Below are 21,950 nucleotides of genomic sequence, written 5' to 3'. Positions count from 1 at the left end.
GGGGAGGGGGGCGGCCTTACCAGATCAATGAACGTCAGGAATTTCCAGCTCCCTCCGTAGGTCTGATGCGAGGGCATTTCGATGGCCTTGTAGTTGCACAGGATAGAGCAGTAGGACAGCAGGATGGCCACCCGCAGCACCTGGCAGGGGACAAGCGCCATGTTCGCCAAAGGCCTGGGCGGCGGGGAGGACGGCGCCGGGCGCGGGCGGGCGCCGTGGGAACCCCGGGCGGGGCGGGGCGGGAGGAGGCGGGGCGCGCCCCGCGGGACCGGCGCGAGCGCGAGCGCGCGGGCGACCTCGCGGGCGGGGCGGCGTGTGCGGGCTCCGGCGGCGGCCGGGTGGGCGGCGTGGCGTCAGCTCTTTCGTCATCTCCGTCATTCTGCTGCTGCCTTCGCCAGCCCTGGAGACCTGGCCGGGGACACCCCCCTCGGAGTCCCGGGAGCGGGTGGGCGGCCTTCGAGGGCGGCCGGGGCTCGGGGAGCGCGCATGGGGCTCCGGGAACCGCGGCCCGCGGCGTCTGCCGGGTGAAGACGGAGCGCGGCCCGGGCTGGGTGGCCGCGGGGCCGGGCATCGGAACCTGGAAACCCGCTCGGAAGGAGGGGACTCCAGTGTGGACCAACGGTCCGGCTCGGGGACTTGCTGGCCGAGTGGCACCGTCGGAGGCGTGCACGTGGGGTGTAAACCCTTGCCCACCTCGCATCCCACCCGCCCCCTGTGACTTGCTTGCGTTTGGACCCAGTTGGAATTTTAGTGTTAAGACTACCGTTAATAATTGTGAAATTCCCTTGTTAATTCTATTCCAGTGGGCAGACTGCCCTGCAGTTTTCCACTGAAGGTGTATATTAATAAATATCCTGTCAATATATAACAAGACAGACTGGACAAAAAGTTTATAAATAAAATATTATAAAGCAAGCATTGTCAGACAACAGTTTTATGCATGAAGGGCAAATCATACTGAGTCTGGATGTAAAATTCCTGTATGTAATTTAATACTCATCTTTTGAGAGTTAAACTGGTTTTGCCCTTTTCCTTATTTATTTTTTCTTATGCTACAATGCCAGGTCTTAATAGAAGGAAAATAAATATAAACTGGATTCCCTCCGCCTTCCAGTAAATGCTGTCACACTGAAGTTGCTTCAGTCCGTGGGCAGCGTCACATTTCAGCTAACCAGATGCAGCATCAGATTATGAAAAGACAACATAGGTATTTCCTGTTGGTACATTTAAAACAGGTGTCCTCTGCAAATAGTCTCTGAGTCAGAGAATGTGGAGTCGGGGCAGGGTGAGCAGAGTGCTGGAGGTGAAGCAGCAACTCATGAATGTTTTCCTGAATTTTTCCAACCGAGCTCTTAACCAAAATTGAGAAACCCAGTATATATTTTCTAATTGGCCTTATAATTATGCTAATAGAAATTATAGTGTCCCGCAAATCAAGATAATTCCAAGAAGATTCTACTAGCATAGAACTATTCATTATTGACAAAGCCTGATTTTATCTTCATGTAGAAGTTGGGTGCATTTTTAAAAAATTGTGTGTCCATGCTCCATGGTCATAAAATTGCAAAATTAAAAAGCAGATCTATTGAAAATCTAAGTAAGTCCCTAATAAAGATTTTTAATCACTATAAATACACTGTAATGACTGCATATTTAGTTGAGAAAGCCATTTTTCAGGGATTATTTGTAGCTCAAAAACCAAAGAAATCACCCTTTGGCAAAATAATGTGTATATTTGTTCACATACATGTGTTTATTATGGACTGAGTTTCCAAGGAGAGCTCTTTTGCTCTAGAGGGCAATTGGGAAGATTAAGAAGCAGGTAAAAATCACTCTTTTTCCCAATAATTGATGCTCATTACAGATTTTTTAAAAAATTGCTTTAGATATGAAATATAGTGCCAGTGCCTTTCATTAGCCAGACTGTTTTTTTGCTATTAACCAGGAATGGTTGTTACTTACAGGCCAAAAGAACAGCAGCAACTAGCAGCTGTGCTGATGTAGCTGATGGAAACAGTTATTTTCAGGTTTAAAAATGGACTCTATTTGCTATAGAGAGTTCTACTAAGTTATGAGATTTCTGAACATCAAAGGGAGTCACTGAAAAGCTTCAGAAAGTGTAGTGTTGAGATTAGGTGCAAGTCACTGGCTAAATCTCACGCAGATCTGAAGCACCCCCTCACTCCCGGAGATCTGTCGGTAGATTTGCCAAAGCTACTCGTCTTGCCAGAAATGCTCTCGATGTGAATGTATTCAGACCAGCACATCTCGAAGCACATCCACCTTCCCAGTCCCTCTTCATCGTGTAAGATGTCATTCTCCTGCTGTCAACAATCCATGCAGATGGCTCAGTGGTGATTCACATTCTACCTGTGCTCGTTATTTCCTTCTCAAAAACTGCCCCCTCTGCAATGTCCCCACTGTCTGGAAGCATCACCAGTGTACTGGGTTAGAAGAACCAGATGGCCTGGGGGTGCCAGTCTCTTTGCTGTTGTTTAGTTGCTGAGTCGTATCCAACTCTTTTGTGACCCTATGGCCTGTAGCCCGCCAGGCTCCTCTGTCCATGGAATTCTCCAGGCAAGAATATTAGAGTGGATTGTCACTTCCTTCTCCAGGGGACCTTCCCAACTCAGGGATGGAACCCACATCTCCTTCATTGCAGGCAGATTCTTTACCACTGAGTCACCAGGGAAGCCCACAGTCTCTTAATGGTGCCAAAATATCCCTGGAAGTGTGGCACACTGAAGGTAATTCACTTACCAGAATTGTTCTCGCAGAGGAAACAGTGTGTTGTTAGAAGAAACGTTCATATAAACTGCTTCGATGGATGGGTGAATGAATGGTAAAAGAACCTTCTAAATGCATTTTAGAATGACAGTAAGTCATTGCTAAATTGCCTCTCCCCAGTGGGTGTCAGGGTAATTGCAGAGCTTTTGTTTTGCTGAGTGGACCATATACAGGAGTTTGGAACTCGAAATCTCTTGCTCTGGGCAGTAGAGAAGAGGAAGACCTCCGTCACCAAGGGGTCTTTTTCCCCCCATAGTCTTCAGCCTCTAGTCTAAATAAATGTTCAACAGATATTTTTAAAATATTTCAGAGATCTTAAACCCAAATCATTCAGAGACCAGGCATATATATAAGTAAAGCTAGATATAAGATAATAGGGTAAAATTGGATCTATGAAAAATGAGTAAATGGCCTATGTGGGTGCATTTTAATTCAAATTTTTAAAAGTTAAGTCAGCCAGAACACCACCACCATCACCACACTGGTGTGGTGACCGTTTGCTAGGGTCACTCAGCTGGAGGTAGCTGCAGGTTGGGACCTTGAAAGAAGGCCGTGTTCACACCTTACCCAGGATATCCAAAGACCTCTCTCAAGCCTGCTTTAGAATCATACCCCATCTGCCTCCTCCTCTGTAAGGGTTGAGATTACTTTGGCATCCCTATTCCTTGAAGTAGGATGAAGGAAAACACAAAGTCAGGTCAAAAGGACATATGCACGCTGTCTGTTAAAGGATGTTTACAGAAGCTCCCACATCACACTTCTGCCTTCATGTCACTGGCCAGGGCACTTCCATGTGGCCAAAGCTCGGAAAAGCAGCCTCCAGTATGGGCCTTTTTATAACTATTAAAAAAAATTTTTTACACAGATTTTTTTAAATTCACAAATGAAAAACACTGTTTAAAAAGAAAAGATGGTGAGTTGAAACCTTGTCTTCATCCCAGCTGGGCTTGGCTTGCCCTGGAGCCCTGCCCCTCACTCAGCCCTTCCTTGCTTTCCTGCCCCTGAGTGGCCCCCGCTTATCCTCCATGGCAGCTGTCAGCCTCCCCTTGTCAGTCAGGTGAGATTAGAACTGCTGATCTGGTCTCAAGGTCAGGAATGGCTGCAGCAACTTGCTTGGGTTGGATGCCTGATGAAACGAGATACACAATTCTCCACCCAGAAAGGCAGCCTCCATCTGGGCCGGGCCCCACATCAGGGCTCCATTTGTAAGGAAGGGGTGGGAGAATGTTACAGGTTGAAATACGTCCTCCAAGAAAATATGTGAAAGCTCTAATCTCCTGGACCTTGGAAAGTGGCCTTCTTTGGAAACAGAGTCATTGCAGATGTCATTAGTTAAGGTGACATCATCCTAGTGGATCCTTAATCCAACATGGTGTCCTTATAAGGAGACAGAGACAGAGAGAATGCCACCGGAAGATGGAGGCAGAGATTGGAGTCGTGACAAGCCAGGGAATACCAGGGACTGCAGACTGTCGCCAGAAAGTGGGAGAGGCTCAGAACCAATTCTGCCCACAGATCTCAGAAGGAACCAGCCCTGACGACACCTCCATTTCTAGCCTCCAGACTCTGAGACAGTAAATTTGTTAACTGTTTTAAGCCATCAAGTTTGCGGTACTTTGTCAATGACACCTCTAGAACACTAATATAAGGAGAAAACAGACATATTGGGAGACCACTAATGGTTCCTCTCTCTCCCAACATCCAACCAGTAGTCAAATTACAGGAATCCATTATCTGCCACATTTCTCAATTCTAAGCCTTTGTTTTTATTTTTACTGCTGTTGCCTTAGTGCATAAGCTCTGTGACTGCTCTTCCTACCACCATCCTTGCACCTTCAGTACCCCTTATCACGGCCACTAGAATTATCTTCTTGGAACGATATCTTCAATTATGTCATTCCTTGCCTCAGAAATAGTCAGTGGCCTACAACCAACCGACTCTCTTGATTTGGTGTTCAGTGTCTTCCATTTATCTGACCTTAACACAATGTTTCAACTTCTGTTACTGCACCTTTTAAAATAATTATGTATTTTGTTATCATAGGAACACCCCCCCAAAACTCAACATTTGCTCTTCCATGCCCCTTAAGCACTAATGATTCATGTCATTTTCTCCATCTCTCAAATTTCTACTCATCTCTCAAGGCCCATCTCTGGCAAAAAATTCTCTAATAATGCCTATATTTGCAAATATTTTGCCAACTAGGGAGCACTTTCACATTAAACTAAAAGGCATCTTTTCCTGATGGGGCAGCCTATGAGCCTCCAAAACAACCACCATTACCCTCATAAGGGATTGCTTTGAGATGCCCTTCAGGTGGAAGTAAGCAACTTGAAGGGGGCGTAGTTGCCAAAGAACACTGTCTGTCTTTTGTAAGATGGAAAATGTATTTCTCAGCAGTTTGAAATTATGTGAAACAGCTAATTAAACTATAAACTTGGGTCCCAAACTCTTTGTCCATAGAAGGTAAGACATTGGGCAAGCTGGTAGCATCTGCAGGAAGGCAATATCACAGAAATGTTGAATGCCGGGATGGTGGGATTGATCATTCTTCTTACCATATTAAGGAACTTTTCCCCATAGTTAAGGGCAGTTAAATGTCTGCAGTCCATTCACTAGCCCTGTGTGTTAGTTATCCTCAGAGCTAGTTAAAAGTTCATTTTAGAACCTAGTGTAACAAACATCCAACACTAAAGAGGAGTTAGACAAAATTAAACAATTTTGTTTTCATTTTGTTTTCAGGAAACATATGATTTACCATGAGACGTGGCAGTGTCAAGCAGTCCTGCCAAGTGCCAGAAGCCAGTTTAAATTATCTGTGAAACTGGCCAGTTGAGAGCAGAGAGAACCCCAGCTTCCCTTGTCCCAAGGGAAGACTGGTAGCCAAGCAGACACACTGGAACCCAGGCTAGTTTGGACACCTCATCTCCCATCCCAGGAGCTGAGCATCCACTTTGCCTTCCTCTCAAAACTTCATGTGTCCGGACTTCCCTTGCAGTCCCGCGGTTAAGACTTCACCAGGGGTGTGGTTAAGACTTCAGCAGTGGGTGTGGGTTCTATCCCTGGTTGGAGAGCTATGATTCCACATGCCCTGGGGCCAAAAAGCCAAAACATAAAACAGAAGCAATATTGTAATAAATTCAAGAAAATACTTTTAAAAATGGTCCACATCAAAAAAACACTTTAATAAAAAAATTTCATTTGTCAGAAAAAGCTGGTGAATTACTTACTTCACTGACAGCTGGACTCTGAACACAGAAGAACACACCCAAAAGGGTGTTTGGAAATTCACCTGGGAATGCAATGATGTATCTGGACCAAGCCATGATTCTATGGAATCTGCTGAAAGGACTTTTGAGAAATGCTGCAATAGTACAGCCCCTACCACCGCCATCCCTATTTTTCCTGTTTCACTGTATATAGGATGATTAAAGCTTCAGTAACCACTTGGTAAGCTCAAAGAAAAGAAGCAGAGAATCTCAGAGCTCTTTGCCCTGACATATTTAACCTGCTGAACCTATGCCAGCTGTGGCCTCCTTCCAGACTTCTTGTGATGGGAGAAAAATAACTCCCTGTATTTGTTTAAAGCAACGTAGCAAAGTGTTCTGTTACATGCAGCTAAATGGTGATACCAGGAGATACTTGTGATTTCCTGGCAGGCTTCAAAAAGTGCTGAGTCATAGGATAGTAGGCTAGCACTAAGGAGACCAGGGTTCTAATGCATCTATTTTTTATTTAATAAACACATAACACTTACTGTGGGCCAGGCTCTGATCTAAGAACTTTGTAAACATTAACTCTTCTTACCCTCACTGAGAAGGGTTACTATTATTATCTGCATTTTACATAAAAGGAAATGGAGACATAGAGAAAATTAGGTAAACTGCCCAAAGTCACACAACCAAGGAATGGCAGAGCTGGGAAATAAAAACAGGTGTTTGGGGTTTTTAATCACAACACACCGATGCTGTCGGTCGGTGCACCTCAGACCCGGGTGTGATTCCTCTTCTGGTTCGGATGAGCCATGTGCTTTGGGTTGTGTTTTCTCGTGTTACAGTTCCCACCACCCCTCACAGGCACCTGCCTGCTCCACCCACACTAACATCTGATGGAGACATATCATATAAGGCAGAAACAACATCTGTATCTCAGCATCTCTGTGGACATTATTGTCTGATTCATGATGATGAGAAATTTTTAGGTAAGAATTTCCTGAGCCACAAATCATTTTTTAATATTTTTCATAGGTTCCATTACTGACAGTCTTTTAGTTATCATTTCATGGCACCTGAGTCATTTGAAGTTATCCTTTAAAATCTTGAGATGTTTTATTTAAATGAATGCATTTCTCCATTATCCCTTTTCTATAAACTACATTTCATCACCAGATTCATCCAATAATTATATTGTTTCTTTTATTTTTCAGAACTGCATAATGATATTCCTTTACCTTTTACTTAAACTGACAGATTATCTTTTTCCACATACTCTTTTCTCCCACCTTAATATGTATTGGAAAATATACACTGTGGAAAATAGTATAAAGATTCCTCAAAAAGAAAAAAAGAATTACCATATGATCCAGCAACTGCACTGCTGAGTATTTATCTGAAGAAAACAGAAACTGCTGCTGCTGCTGCTGCTAAGTCGCTTCAGTCATGTCCAACTCTGTGGGACCCCACAGACGGCAGCCCACCAGGCTCTCCCATCCCTGGGATTCTCCAGGCAAGAACACTGGAGTGGGTTGCCATCTCCTTCTCCAATGCATGAAAGTGAAAAGTGAAAGTGAAGTCGCTCAGTCGTGTCTGACTCCTAGTGACCCCATGGACTGCAGTGCACCAGGCTCCTCCATCCATGGGATTTTCAAGGCAAGAGTACTGGAGTGGGGTGCCATTGCCTTCTCCCGGAAGCAACCTAAGTATCCATCAAAAGATGAATGGATAAAGAGGATAGAATACTACTCAGCAATAGAAAAGAATAAAGAATAAAACTTTTCCATCTGTGACAACGTGGATGGACCTGGAGATTATCATACTAAGCCAAGTAAATCAGACAAAGACAAATATCATATGATATTATATGTAGAATCTAAAGAAAAAACAAATCAAGTGAACAAGTATAACAAAACAGAAATAGTTATAGATACAGCAAACAAAGAGATGATTGCCAGACAGGAGTGAGGTCAGGGGGAGGAAAGAAATAGGTTAGAGAGATTAAGAAGTACAAACTTCTGGTTATCAAATAAATTGGGCACAGACATGAAATGTACACTGGGAAATATAGTCAATAATTATGTAATATCTTTGTATGATGTCATAATTAGACATCATAACTAGACATTATGGTGATCAGTTTGAAATGTATAGAAACGTTGAACCACTGTGTTGTGAGATAGGAACCAACATAGGGTTGTAGGTCAATTATTCTTCAAAAACAAACTCATTTATAGCAAAAGAGGTCAGATTTATGGTTAGCAGAGGTGGGGGTTTGGGGGAGGGAAATTGAATGAAGGTGGTCCAAAAGTAGAAATCTCCAGTAATAAAAGGAATAATCACTGAGGATATGATATACAACATGATAAACATAATTAATATTGCTGTATGTTATACATGAAAGTTGTGAAAAGAGTAAACTCTAAGAGTTCTCTTTAGAAGAAAAAATTTTTTTCTCCAATTCTTTATTTTTATATCTTTATGAGATGATGGATGTTCACTAAACTTACTATGATAATCATTTTGTGATGTATGTAAATCAAATAATGGTACCATACATCCTAAACTTACACAGTGCTACATGTCAATTATATCTCAGTGAAACGGAAAGAAAAAATATATGTAGTGGCAGACAGACATCTTTATATAGACAGTCAGAATGATGGAATCTTCTATTCAGAGGAAAAGGTAGAGATCAACCAGTCTACGCCCCTTATTTCATAGACGAGGGAACTGAGGCTGAGGAGGGTTAAATGACTTTTTTAGTGTAATTTTTTTTCTTTTTATTTTGTTTAACTTAATAGATTTTATTTCTTAGAGCAGTTTCAGGTTTACAGAAAAATGGAGCAGGAAACAGAATTCTCATATATTCTCTCTTCTACCACAGTTTCTCCTATTACTAATATCTTGTATTAGCTCGGTGTATTTGTTACAATTGATCATTATTACTAATAAAAGTCCATAGCTACACTGCTGCTGCTGCTGCTAAGTTGCTTCAGTAGTGTCCGACTCTGTGCGACCCCATGGACTGCAGCCTACCAGGCTTCTCCGTCCCTGGGATTCTCCAGGCAAGAACACTGGAGTGGGTTGCCATTTCCTTCTCCAATGCATGAAAGTGGAAAGTGAAAGAAGTCACTAGGAATCACTTTTTGTGTTGTCTAGTTTGATATGGGCTTGACACATATATTATGTCGTATATCCAGTGTTGAAAATATGTAAATTTAATGTTCAGATCAGATCAGTCGCTCAGTAGTGTCCGACTCTTTGCGACCCCATGAATCGCAGCACACCAGGCCTCCTTGTCCATCACCAACTCCTGGAGTTCACTCAGACTCATGTCCATCGAGTAAGTGATGCCATCCAGCCATCTCATCCTCTGTCGTCCCCTTCTCCTCCTGCCCCCAATCCCTCTCAGCATCAGAGTCTTTTCCAATGAGTCAACTCTTTGCATGAGGTGGCCAAAATACTGGAGTTTCACCTTTAGCATCATTCCTTCCAAAGAAATCCCAGGGCTGATCTCCTTCAGAATGGACTGGTTGGATCTCCTTGCAGTCCAAGGGACTCTCATGAGTCTTCTCCAACACCACAGTTCAAAACCATCAATTCTTCGGTGCTCAGCCTTCTTCACAATCCAACTCTCACATCCATACATGACCACAGGAAAAACCATAGCCTTGACTAGACGAACCTTTGTTGACAAAGTAATGTCTCTGCTTTTGAATATGCTATCTAGGTTGGTCATAACTTTCCTTCCAAGGAGTAAGCGTCTTTTAATTTCATGGCTGCTAGATGCTAAAAGGACAAGTCCAAAATCTCAACATTCTTTCTTTTTTTAATATTTATTTATTTGGTTTATAATTTATTTATTTGGCTAATATTTATTTATTGTATACCAGGTCTTAGTTGCATCAAGTGGGATCTAGTTCCCTGACCAGGAGTTGAATCCAGTCCCCCTTGCGTTGGGAGCATGCAGTCTTAGCCACTGTACCAGGGAAGTCCCTCGACATTATTTCTGATTAAAATTCTTAGTGAGCTATGAAAGAAACAAGCCTTCTTAATTCGATAAGGAGTATTTTTCAGAAATCCAGAACAAATATGATAGTAATTAAATATCAAAAATAATTACATTGAAATCATAAATTAATCTTTCTGATAATACCACCATTGGCCAACAATATTTTGGAACTTTTAACCAATGAAAGAATATAAGAAAAAGAAATGAGGTAAGCATATTAGGTGAAACTGTACCATCAGTTAACAAAAATTATATAACCTCCTTGGAGCAAAACCAAGAAAATTATTTGATGCATTAGTAGCAACAGAAAGTAAGAACAGGAAAACAGTCAATTCCAGAGAAATATACCAAAAATTAATAACAAGTTAGAAAATGGACTGAGAAAGAAGACTTCTTAATAACACTAATAAACATACTTGGAAATAAATTCAATAAAAAAGACACAAGGCTTTAATGAAATACAAAAAGCAGACAAAAATAAAGAATAAACATAACCATATTGGGGAAAGAGTATAAGGTGAAAAATTTTACTAAAGTTACTGCAACTGCAATTGAAAACTAAATGTAGCATTTTCAGAACACTGAAATATTATTTTTAAATTTCATTTGGAAAAGAATAAGTAAATTAAAAGAGCCAAGAAAAATACACAAAGGATTAATGAAGTCTAGACCTGTAGTTTATTAGAACGTATTACAAAAGTAATAAATGTCCAAGGAGAAAATAATTTTTATGTGAGGAACACCTTGCTAAATAACATCATGATAGAAACCATAAAGAAAAAGATGAACAGAAAGGACTATATAAACAAAGATAAAAGACAAATGACAAAAGAGGGAAATATAACAGTCACAAATCCATGAGATAAAGGAAAACACCACTATGGAAAATATTCAAAAAATATGAACATAAAATACACGAACTCAGATGGGGCTTCCCTGGTGGCTCAGTGGTAAAGAATCTGCCTGCCAGTGCAGAGGACGTGGGTTCAATCCCTGGTCTGGGAAGATCCCACTTGATGCAACTAAGACCTGGTATACAATAAATAAATATTAGCCAAATAAATAAATACAGCAGAGTGACTAAGCCCATGCACAACAACTGCTGAGTCTGTGCTCTAGATCCCAGGAACTGCAACTACTGAACCCATGTGCCGTAACTACTGAACTCTGCATGCCCTAGAGCTCAGCTCTGCAGCAAGAAAAGCCAGCACAGTGAGAAGCCCATGCACCCACAACGAGGGAGTAGCCTCTGCTTGCTACAACTAGAGAATGCCCAAGTGCAGCAAGGAAGACCCAGCACAGACAAAAATAAAATTATTTTTTAAAAAGAACTCAGATGATGACTGAACATTTTTAAAAAAGCTACCCATGCTCATTTCTAAGAGTAAATTTCAATTAGGCCAGCAAAGAATGAAAAGGATTAAAAACTTACAGTATTAGGTATGACCATTAGAAAATAAACGTTTTCATACATTCTTAATTTGTTGTTCAGTTGATCAGTCATGTCCAATCCTTTGCGACCCCATAGACTGAAGCACACCAGGTTTCCCTGTCCTTCACCATCTCCTGGAGCTTGCTCAAACTCACGTCCATTGAGTTGGTGATCCAACCATCTTGTCCTCTGTTGTCCCCTTCTCCTCCTGCCTTCAATCTTTCCCAGCATGAGGGTCTTTTCTAATGTGTTGGCTTTTTGCATCAGGTGGCCAAAGTATTGGATCTTCAGCATCAGTTCTTCCAATGAATATTCAGGATTGATTTCCTTTAGGATTGACTAGTTTGTTCTCCTTGCAGTCCAAGGGACTCTCCAGAGTCTTCTCCAGCACCACAGTTCAAAATGATCAATTCTTTGGCACTCAGCCTTCTTTATGGTCCAACTCTCACATCCATACATAACTACTGGAAAACCATAGCTTTGACTATATGGACCTTTGTTGGCAAAGTAATGTCTCTGCTTTTTAATATGCAATCTAAGTTTGCCATAGCTTTTCTTCCAAGGAGTAAGTGTCTTTTAATTTCATGCCTGCAGTCACCATCTGCTGTGTAGATAAGTATAAATTGAAATTATAAATTTCAATTTATAATTGAAGTATAAATGGAAAGCTATATTTCACCTTAGTAATTTCTCTTCTAGGAATTTATCCTGCAGAAATATTGTCCAAAGTAATCACAGGTAAACGAATAATGCTGTTACCTCCAGCAAAAATATAATCTAAATGTACGTCGTTGAGGGAGTGGTTAAATAAGTTATGAGATAACTTCACATAACAAAATAGAATACTATGCAGCAATTGAAAAGAATGGGATGATTCAATGTGTATTGTATAGAAGGATGCCCAATGTGTATTGATAAGTTAAAAAGTAAGTACAAGTCACACACAATATGATGTATTTTTGGTAGCATAAACAGTTAAAAAGCTGGAAGGATATATGCCATTAGTAGTTTTTTCTAAGGGTAGGGTAGAGGTTTTCACTATTTTCTTCATTTTAAATGATCATGATACCTATATTTTTTGAGGCTTCCCTGGTGATGCAAACAGTAAAGAATCTGCCTGCAATGCATGAGATACGGGTTCAATCCCTTGATCGGGAAGATCCCCTTGGGAAGGGAATGGCAACCCCCTCTAGTATTCTTGCCTTGAAATCCCATGGACAGAGGAGCCTGGTGGGCTACAGTCCATGGGGTGGCAAAGAGTCAGACACAACTGAGTGACTAAGCACTCACTCACTCATGTTATTTTTAATTAGAAAATAGAATAGAAAAAAAACATGAAAATTAAGGAATCTATGGTACAAATGGGAACGCAAAGCTAAATTTGTGCTTTAGCTGTAAATACCTGAAGGGAAGAAATTTTGGAGGAAAATTACTTATACTAGTCCTAAACCTCTGGAATCAGATTGATTTTGCAAAAGTGTTTACCTTACCTTTTCCAACGTCTCTGGGTATGATCTGCGGCACTTACTGATGGAGAGTCCGAAGGGATTTGCCTGTGAGCAGGACACCAGTGTGTGGCGCCAGAGAGTCACCTAGCCCTAAACCAAACTCCAGCACTATAGCAGGGTAGGGTCTCCCATCAACAAAACCAGAAACCCACACCTGCTGAACCAATAATCTGACCTCTCCAGCCATTCTTTTAAACGTCTCTAAATACTCTTGCATCGTTCCATGCACCATCACTGAAAGCCAAGTGGGAAGATAGCAATCACTCTCAGGTAAAACCGCCTGAGGCAACTGCTGTTTGGGCAGAAGTGCCCTGAGGACATGAAAACATATCTTTCATGAAGCAGGACATTGACTTGCAGGAAATAAAGAGAATATTAGAAATTAACTCGGGTAGCTCTTCTTGAACACAGACCATTTGTTACAGAAGCAGAAATTCCCTCAGACAAGCTTACAGCAAATAGACCACAACTACAAAATAGAGAACAGCCCAGAATATATAAATGAGTGTGCCTTTCTGAACAAGTAACTATATATCTTTACAGCATCACCTTCAAGGCTAATAACTTTCATCTACTTTACATTGAGATAACTCTTTGGCAAGACAATTTAAAATGCAACACCACTCTTCATACTATTAAAATTTCAGCCCATATTTGTACTTGTAAGAAAGGTTTAGATAAGAGGGAAATCCATATGGTTGTAAGTTAATTTTATTAATTATTAAGTAGCTGATAGTTTCATCTAAGTAAGAGAATCATGAATTTTTCTCAGCGTTTCCTTTTAGAGAGATAATAAATTTAGGCTGTAAATGGATTCACAGCATCCTGCTGGAACAATAGATGACAAAGTCCAGGCAAATAGTTCATGGCCCAGGCTTGTCCTTCTCTTACAGGGAGGGAAATTTCAAGAGTGCTCTGCAAACAAAGTAATTTTTATAGAGTGAAGGCAATACTGTGCAGTAACACGTGCATTTGACTGGAAGGTAGATTGATGGATTTAGGCCCAGTTCTGCTACTTATTGGGTTTCCCTAGTGACTCAGATGGTAAAGAATCTGCTTGCAATGCAGAAGACCTGGGTTCAATCTCTGGGCCGGGAAGATCCCCTGGAGAAAGGAATGGCTATCCAGTTCTGTATTCTTGCCTAGAGAATCCCATGGACAGAAGAGCCTGGTGAGCTAGTCCATGGGGCTGCAAAGAGTTGGACATGACTGAGCTGCTGACACACACTGCTACTTATTAATCTGTGGAATTACATAGCTCAGCTTGGCCAACCTCTCCAAACCCTAAACCTCAAGTTTTTAATCAAAAGATGAGATTGAACTAGATGTTTATAGTTATCAAATATAATTGAAGATTTTAACAAAATACTTTAGGTATATATATATATCCTAATTCACAGGGAGTTGCTGAATAATGTTAGAACACGGAGAGATCCAAAGAAGACTTATCTAAATAAGGATTTCAAGCCTATTAAAATGAAAAATAAACTAGGCATGAGAGAAAGAAGGAACAGAAGGAGGGAGAGGGGGAAAGAAAAAGGAAAGTGAGAGATGAAGGAAAGAAGGAAAGAGGTGAAGAAGTAAATTTAGAAAGATTTCAAGTTTTAATCTAAAAATTCATCTTTGTTGACAGATGTTGATTCTGTTTTTCAACGATACTGTTCTTAAAATGTGTTTCTTCCAAATGTATTTTTTCAAATGAATTATTACACTTGAAGTCACCGTATGTTTGTTCTTAAAATGATACACAAAGTAGTATGTAGGCAAATTGGCTAGCTTTTGTATATGAAATACACAAAATATGTACATGAATATCATATTACTGGGAAGATATTTTGAGTTGTAAAATAACAAAAACATCCCAATCAAATTAATTAGAAATGCTGTTTTCTCACTGAACAGGAAAAATGTTTACAAGAAAAAGAGACAAAAGAAGAGGAAAATGATGAGAAGCCTGATTTTTTTTAAGTGAAACTTTTTTATTTTTTAATTGTTTCGGATTTAAAGAGAAGGTTCAAAGATAGTACAAAGTTTGCTAGATACCCTGGACCCAGGTTCTCTTATGGTTGACCTCCACACTTTTGTAACAAATATGTACTATTGATACATTATAATTAACTTAAGTCCATAAATTATTCAGATTGTTGTTGTTAGATTGCCAAGTCATGTCCAACTCTTTTCGACCCCATGGTCTGCAGCACACCAGGCTTCCCTGTCTTTCACTATTTCCCAAAGTTTACTCAAACTCGTGTCCATTGAGTTGGTGATGCCATCCAACCATCTCATCTTCTGTGGTCCCCTTCTCCTCCTGCCTTCAATCTTTCCCAGCATCAGAGTCTTTTCCAGTGAGTCGGCTCTTTGCATCAGGTGGCCAAAAGATTGGAGCTTCAGCTTCAGAATCAGTCCTTCCAATGAATATTCAGCTTGTCTTCATTTTTACCCAAGGATCTTTTTTGGTCCCAAGATCCCGTTCAGGTTGCCACGTTATGTTTAGTCACATCTGTAGATTTGAACCTCCTGTGTTTCCTGGTTCCCCACAGCTGGCCTCTTGCCTTCCCATTTTGTAGAGCAACTCCAGCCCTATGTCAGGTGACAATTAATCTGCTCTGGTCCATCAGAAAGAAGCCTTCTCCTAAAATCCCATCATCATCAAATTAACCCCATACAATCAGCTCCTGATGAGGTACCAGATCAGCCCTAAAGCTCTCCATGGTGCTCTGTTCCAGCATCTGATTTGCTGAGACCAAGACATTTTGGCATTTATTCAATCTGGTGTAGTGTCTCCAGCTGAATTTTTACTTCTGCATACATGCCCTAGTCACAATCTCCCTTGGGTGCCATGTTCTTCAAAGGTGGTCTTGTACCCCTACCCACTCTGGCTAGGTGCCTCTGATCCTAAACAACTGTAGCCCAACGGCTTCTGCTTTAATCCAGTTCAAGACCTTTGTTCAATGATCTACCTGGGGACTTGCAGAAAATGAGTAACCTGTTTCATTCCAGGCAGATGCTCTACCAGATGTTGGCATCTTGTTCCTGAAGCCCAGCACCCCCACGACACCTGACTCCCCTGCAGGTGGGACTCCCCACTTTCACTGAGACACGGGTGTTGTGTCATGGATCTCCACTCTCAGACCTGGCCTGTAACGCATAAGCCAAGGACTCCCTAAATGAAACTAACGATTGTGAGGAGGTCCCCATGGCTCCTGATATGGTAATGTACTCAATTTTGTCTGAGTAAGCGCCCATGAGCTTAAACCCAAGGATATAAGTCTTAGATGCTGGTCAGCTTTCCCAGTGGAAAGAATGGGCCCCTCTGTCATGCCAGGCTCCTCACTGCCTGCCTTGGCCCACTGTAAGCCATTTTTCACACTGTCCAAAGGAAATTTTCTTTTGACTGAACAACTCAGCAAAAAGGGGAAACTCAGTTTTTTGTGTTAAATTGTGTTAACACAATTCAGTTCAGTTCAGTCACTCAGTCACGTCCGACTCTTTGCAACCCCATGAACTGCAGCACGCCAGGCCTCCCTGTCCATCACCAACTCCCAGAGTTTACTCAAACTCATATCCATTGAGTCAGTGATGCCATCCAACCATCTCATCCTCTGTCGTCCCCTTCTCCTCCTGCCCTCAATCTTTCCCAGCATCAGGGTCTTTTCAAATGAGTCAACTCTTCATATCAGGTGGCCAAGTATTGGAGTTTCAGCTTCAACATCAGTCCTTCCAATGAACATCCAGGACTGATCTCCTTTAGGATGGACTGGTTGGTTCTCCTTGTAGTCCAAGGGAAACTCAAGAGTCTTCTCCAACATCATATTTCAAAAGCATCAATTCTTTGGCACTCAGTTTTCTTTATAGTCCAATTCTCACATCCATACATGACTACTGGAAAAACCATAGCCTTGACTAGATGGACCTTTGTTGGCAAAGTAATGTCTCTGCTTTTTAATATACTGTCTAGGTTGGTCATAACTTTCCTTCCAAGGAGTAAGTGTGTTTTAATTTCATGTCTGCAATCACCATCTGCAGTGATTTTGGAGCCCCCAAAAATAAAGTCTGACACTGTTTCCACTGTTTCCCCATCTATTTGCCATGAAGTGATGGGACCAGATGCCATGATCTTAGTTTTCTTAATGTTGAGCATTAAGCCAACTTTTTCACTCTCTTCTTTCACTTTCATCAAGAGTCTTTTTAGTTCTTCTTCACTTTCTGCCATAAGGGTGGTGTCATCTGCATAACTGAGGTTATTGATATTTCTTCTGGCAATCTTGATTCCAGTTTGTGCTTCATCCAGCCCAGCATTTCTCTTGATGTACTCTGCATGTAAGTTAAATAAGCAGGGTGACAATATACAGCTTTGACATACTCCTTTTTCTATTTGGAAGCAATTGTGTGTTAAATTCTACACTGCATTTTGTGATTTTTACTAATCAAGATTATTATAATAGCTATTGTCTTTAACAGTGATCTTTCCTTATTTAAGTCTACACAAGTCATGGTTGGTAGATTTGATCAAAGTAAACTATTTGCTTTAGTTCTTTTTTCAGACATGAAATTGATGTAAGAAAAATTTGAAAATCAAATAAAAATACCTGGAAACACCAAAACCACGTGTTTTATAAAGTAAGAATTCTACTTATTTGAGGGATCCTTTTTCTAACAAGTATGTTTATTTGAAAAATCTGAACAAGTATTTTTTTCATCTAATTTACAAATCAGATTCAGCAGGTAACAAAAACCTTAATCCCTTGAACAGTTTCACAGAATAGGCTGTGTCAATAAGCACAATCTAGAAGGTGTTTTTCCTTATATTTCATTCATTTTAATTTATAATTACTGTCTATTATTATTCAACAAAGTTATTCTCTATTTGTACTTATTGACACCTTTGTATTTGAGTGCTTCTGCAGTCTAGACAGGATACACTTATCTGTATGATAAATAATAGATAAATGATTAGTGTGCCATTTGCTGTTAATGTGATTGATGGATTCCCCATTACACTACTTCTCTGTTCTTATTTTAGCTCTGATGCCAGTGGCCTCTGTCACTGTACAATGCCTATAATGCCTGCATAAAAATGAATGGGGCTACTCATGTTTCTTAAATCTGTTCTTTTTGTTTTGTCATTCCACAAACATGGTGTTAAAAATGGAACGGTACAAAATGGAATTTCGAATCAGGGTGTATTTTGCTCAGCTGCCACTTTGCCATATAAAATTTCTTTTTCAGAGGCAGAATCTTGGGGCTCTGTAGTGGGAGGTGAAGAAAAAGCAGAAGTGCCTTTTCATGGCTGGGTTTACTGAGCTGATGAAGAATGGCAGAGCGGACAGTCCCCTTCGTCCTCTGCAAGTTCACAAGCCTTGTAAACTTCAGATGAACCTCAGTAAGGCTGGAAAGGCCTCTGCCGCCAGCAAACAAATATCCATGTATCCCCCTTGCGTGCATGCTCAGTTGTGTCTGATGCTTTCTGACCCCATGGACTATAGCCCACCAGGTTCCTCAGTTCACAGGATTCCCAGGCAAGAGTACTGGAGTGGGTTGCCATTTCCTATTCCAAGGGATCTTCCTGACCGAGATATCAAGCTCCGTTTCCTGCATTGGAAGGCAGGTATTTTACCACTGAGCCTCCTGGGAAGCCCTATACCACTCCTATTCATGTTAAAATTAGAAGAAACCTAATGCATGTTTGGAAAAATCCTTTATTTCTATCAAGAATAGGACACAGAGAATTAGCTTAAATTGAATATATATATATATATAATGAAGAGAAAATTAAAACTGAAGAAAATATATTCATTGATTATAAGATGTAACGTCCTAAACAAACCCAGTGTCCGGAGCCAGGTTTCCAATTCTCTGAAAGAAGAAACTTTTTGGAGAATAGGTTGATTCCACGACTGAGGCAGGCAACATACAAGATAAGCCTGAAGCATTTTGTGGTATCACGAAGTAAGGATGTTCATCGACAACAAAACCAAAGGTGGAATTATGCCAAAGGAAACAGGAGCCAACAGAAAGAGCTCCCAGTGGCCAAAACTGGAACCATTTGAACAAGAAAAGATACAATGTAGTATTGCGTTATATCCCAAAGTGTTTAACAAGCATCCATGAGTTTCTCACTAGCATAAATGAATGAATTAATAACTAAGCCATGTGGAAGGACCCAAAACAGTTTATGTAGGTTGTTGTTGTTCAGTCACTGAGTCGTGTCTGACTCTTTACAAGCCCACGGACTGTAGCACACCAGGCTTCTCTGTCCTTCACTGTCTCTTGGAGCTTGCTCAAACTCATGTCCACTGAGTTGGTGATGCTATTCAACCATCTCGTCCTCTGTCACCCCCTTCTCTTGCCCTTGATCTTTCCCAGCATCAGGGTCTTTTCCAACGCTTTGGCTCTTTGCATCAGGTGGCCAAAGTATTGGACCTTCAGCATCAGTCCTTCCAATGAATATTCAGGGTTGATTTCCTTTAGGATTGACTTGTTTGATCTTGTAGTCCAAGGGACGCTCAAGAGTCTTCCCTAGCACCACAATTTGATCTTGAGCGTAACCTTACTAGCATGTGAAATGAATGCAGTTAACGGTGGTTTGACCATTCTTTGTCACTGCCCTTCTTTGGGACTGGAATGAAAACTGACCTTTTCCAGTCCTGTGGCCACTGCTGAGTTTTCCAAATTTGTTGACATATTGAGTGCAGCATTTTCAGCATCATCTTTTAGGGTTTTAAATAGCCCAGCTGGAATTCCATCACCTCCACTAGCTTTGTTTGCAGTAATGCTTCCTAAGGCCCATTTGACTTCACATTCCAGGATGTCTGGCTCTAGGTGGGTGACCACACCATCGTGGTTATCCTGGTCATTAAGACCTTTTTGTATAGTTTTTCTGTGTATTCTTGCCACCTCTTTTTTCTTCTGCTTCTGTTAGGTCTTTCCCGTTTCTGCCCTTTATCATGCCCTTCCTTGCATGAAATGTTCCCTTGATACTCCCATTTTTCTTGAAGAGACCTCTATTCTTTCCCATTCTATTGTTTTCCTCTACTTCTTTGCGCTGTTCATTTAAGAAAGCCTTCTTATCTCTCCTTGGTATTCTCTGTAACTCTGCATTCAGTTGGGTATATCGTTCCCTTTTTCCTTTGCCTTTCTCTGTCCTTCTTTCCTCAGTTGTTTGCAAAGCCCTCTCAGATCACCACTTTGCCTTCTTGCATTTCTTTTTCTTTGGGATGGTTATGGTCACTGCCCCCTGTACAATGTTATGAACCTCTGTCCATACTTCTTCAGGCACTCTATCAGATCTAATCCCTTGAATCTATTTGTCACCTCCACTGTATAGTCATAAGATATTTGATTTAGGTCATACTTGAAATTCCCAACATCCACTGGATCATGGAAAAAGCAAGAGAGTTCCAGAAAAACATCTATTTCTGCTTTATTGACTATGCCAAAGCCTTTGACTGTATGGATCACAATAAATTGTGGGAAATTCTGAAAGAGATGGGAATACCAGACCACCTGATCTGCCTCTTGAGAAACCTATATGCAGGTCAGGAAGCAACAGTTAAAACTGGACATGGAACAACAGACTGGTTCCAAATAGGAAAAGGAGTACGTCAAGGCTGTATATTGTCACTCTGCTTATTTAACTTATATGCAGAGTACATCACGAGAAATGCTGGGCTGGAAGAAGCACAAGCTGGAATCAAGATTGCCAGGAGAAATATCAATCACCTCAGATATGCAGATGACACCACCCTTATGGCAGAAAGTGAAGAGGAACTAAAAAGCCTGTTGATGAAAGTGAAAGTGGAGAGTGAAAAAGTTGGCTTAAAGCTCAACATCTTCAAAACGAAGATCATGGCATCTGGTCCCATCACTTCATGGGAAATAGATGGGGAAACAGTGGAAACAGTGTCAGACTTTATTTTTGGGGGCTCCAAAATCATTGCAGATGGTGACTGCAGCCATGAAATTAAAAGACGCTTACTCCTTGGAAGGAAAGTTATGACCAACCTAAATAGCATATTGAAAACCAGAGATATTACTTTGCCAACAAAGGTCCATCTAGTCAAGGCTATGGTTTTTCCAGTGGTCATGTATGGATGTGAGAGTTGGACTGTGAAGAAAGCTGAGCACTGAAGAATTGATGCTTTTGAACTGTGGTGTTGGAGAAGACTCTTGTGAGTCCCTTGGACTGCAAGGAGATCCAACCAGTCCATCCTAAAGGAGATCAGTCCTAGGTGTTCATTGGAAGGACTGATGCTGAAGCTGAAACTCCAATACTTTGGCCACCTCATTCGAAGAGTTGACTAACTGGAAAAGACTCTGATTCTGGGAGGGATTGGGGGCAGGAGGAGAAGGGGACGACAGAGGATGAGATGGCTGGGTGGCATCACCGACTCAATGGACATGAGTTTGGGTAAACTCCAAGAGTTGGTGATGGACAGGGAGGCCTGGCGTGCTGGGATTCATGGGGTCACAAAGAGTCAGACACGACTGAGCGACTGAACTGAACTGAACTGAACTGAATGGACAACAGAGGATGAGATGGTTGGATGGCATCATCGACTCAATGGACATGAGTTTGGGTAAACTCCAAGAGTTTCTGATGGACAGGGAAGCCTGGCATGCTGTAGTCTAAGGAGTCACAGATAGTTGGACATGACTGAATGACTGAACTGAACTAAACTGGATGGCTTAGTGGTTTTCTCTACTTTCTTCAATTTAAGCCTGCATTTTACAATAAGGAGCTGATGATCAGAGCCACAGTCAGCTCCAGGTCTTGTTTTTGCTGACAGTGAAGAACTTCTCCAGCTTCGGCTGCAAAGAATATAATCAATCTGATTTCGGTATTGACCGTTTGGTAATGTCCACATGTAGAGTTGTCTCTTGTGTTGTTGGAAAAGGGTTTTGCTATGACCAATGTGTTCACTTGACAGAACTGTTAGCCTTTGCCCTGCTTCATTTTGTACTCCAAGGCCAAACTTGCCTGTTACTCCAAGTG

At 41.2% G+C, this 21,950-nt stretch overlaps 1 protein-coding gene across 7 annotated transcripts in view; it reads right to left on the bottom strand.

Annotated features, from left to right (window-relative positions):
* AIG1 (androgen induced 1) overlaps positions 1-393 on the bottom strand; it is a 272,128-nt gene extending 271,735 nt beyond the window's left edge. The window contains exons 1-2 of one of the 7 annotated variants that reach the window (XM_070376791.1): positions 323-393; positions 21-180 (exon numbers count right to left, since the gene is read on the bottom strand). In XM_070376791.1, the coding sequence (XP_070232892.1) occupies positions 21-180; positions 323-378 (216 nt within the window). In that variant the 5' untranslated portion in view covers positions 379-393. Of the gene's footprint in view, positions 1-20; positions 271-322 lie in introns of those variants that run through there. The other 6 variants (XR_011465396.1, XM_070376788.1, XM_070376787.1 and 3 more) reach the window with 6 other exon arrangements.
* Positions 394-21,950: the final 21,557 nt, after the last annotated feature.

The sequence above is a fragment of the Bos mutus genome, chromosome 9 (genome assembly GCF_027580195.1).
Source record: "Bos mutus isolate GX-2022 chromosome 9, NWIPB_WYAK_1.1, whole genome shotgun sequence".
In the NCBI taxonomy this organism is placed as follows: Eukaryota; Metazoa; Chordata; class Mammalia; order Artiodactyla; family Bovidae; genus Bos; species Bos mutus.
The sequence above is the reverse complement of the archived record's forward strand: the minus strand, read 5'-3'. Positions and strand labels throughout refer to the sequence as shown.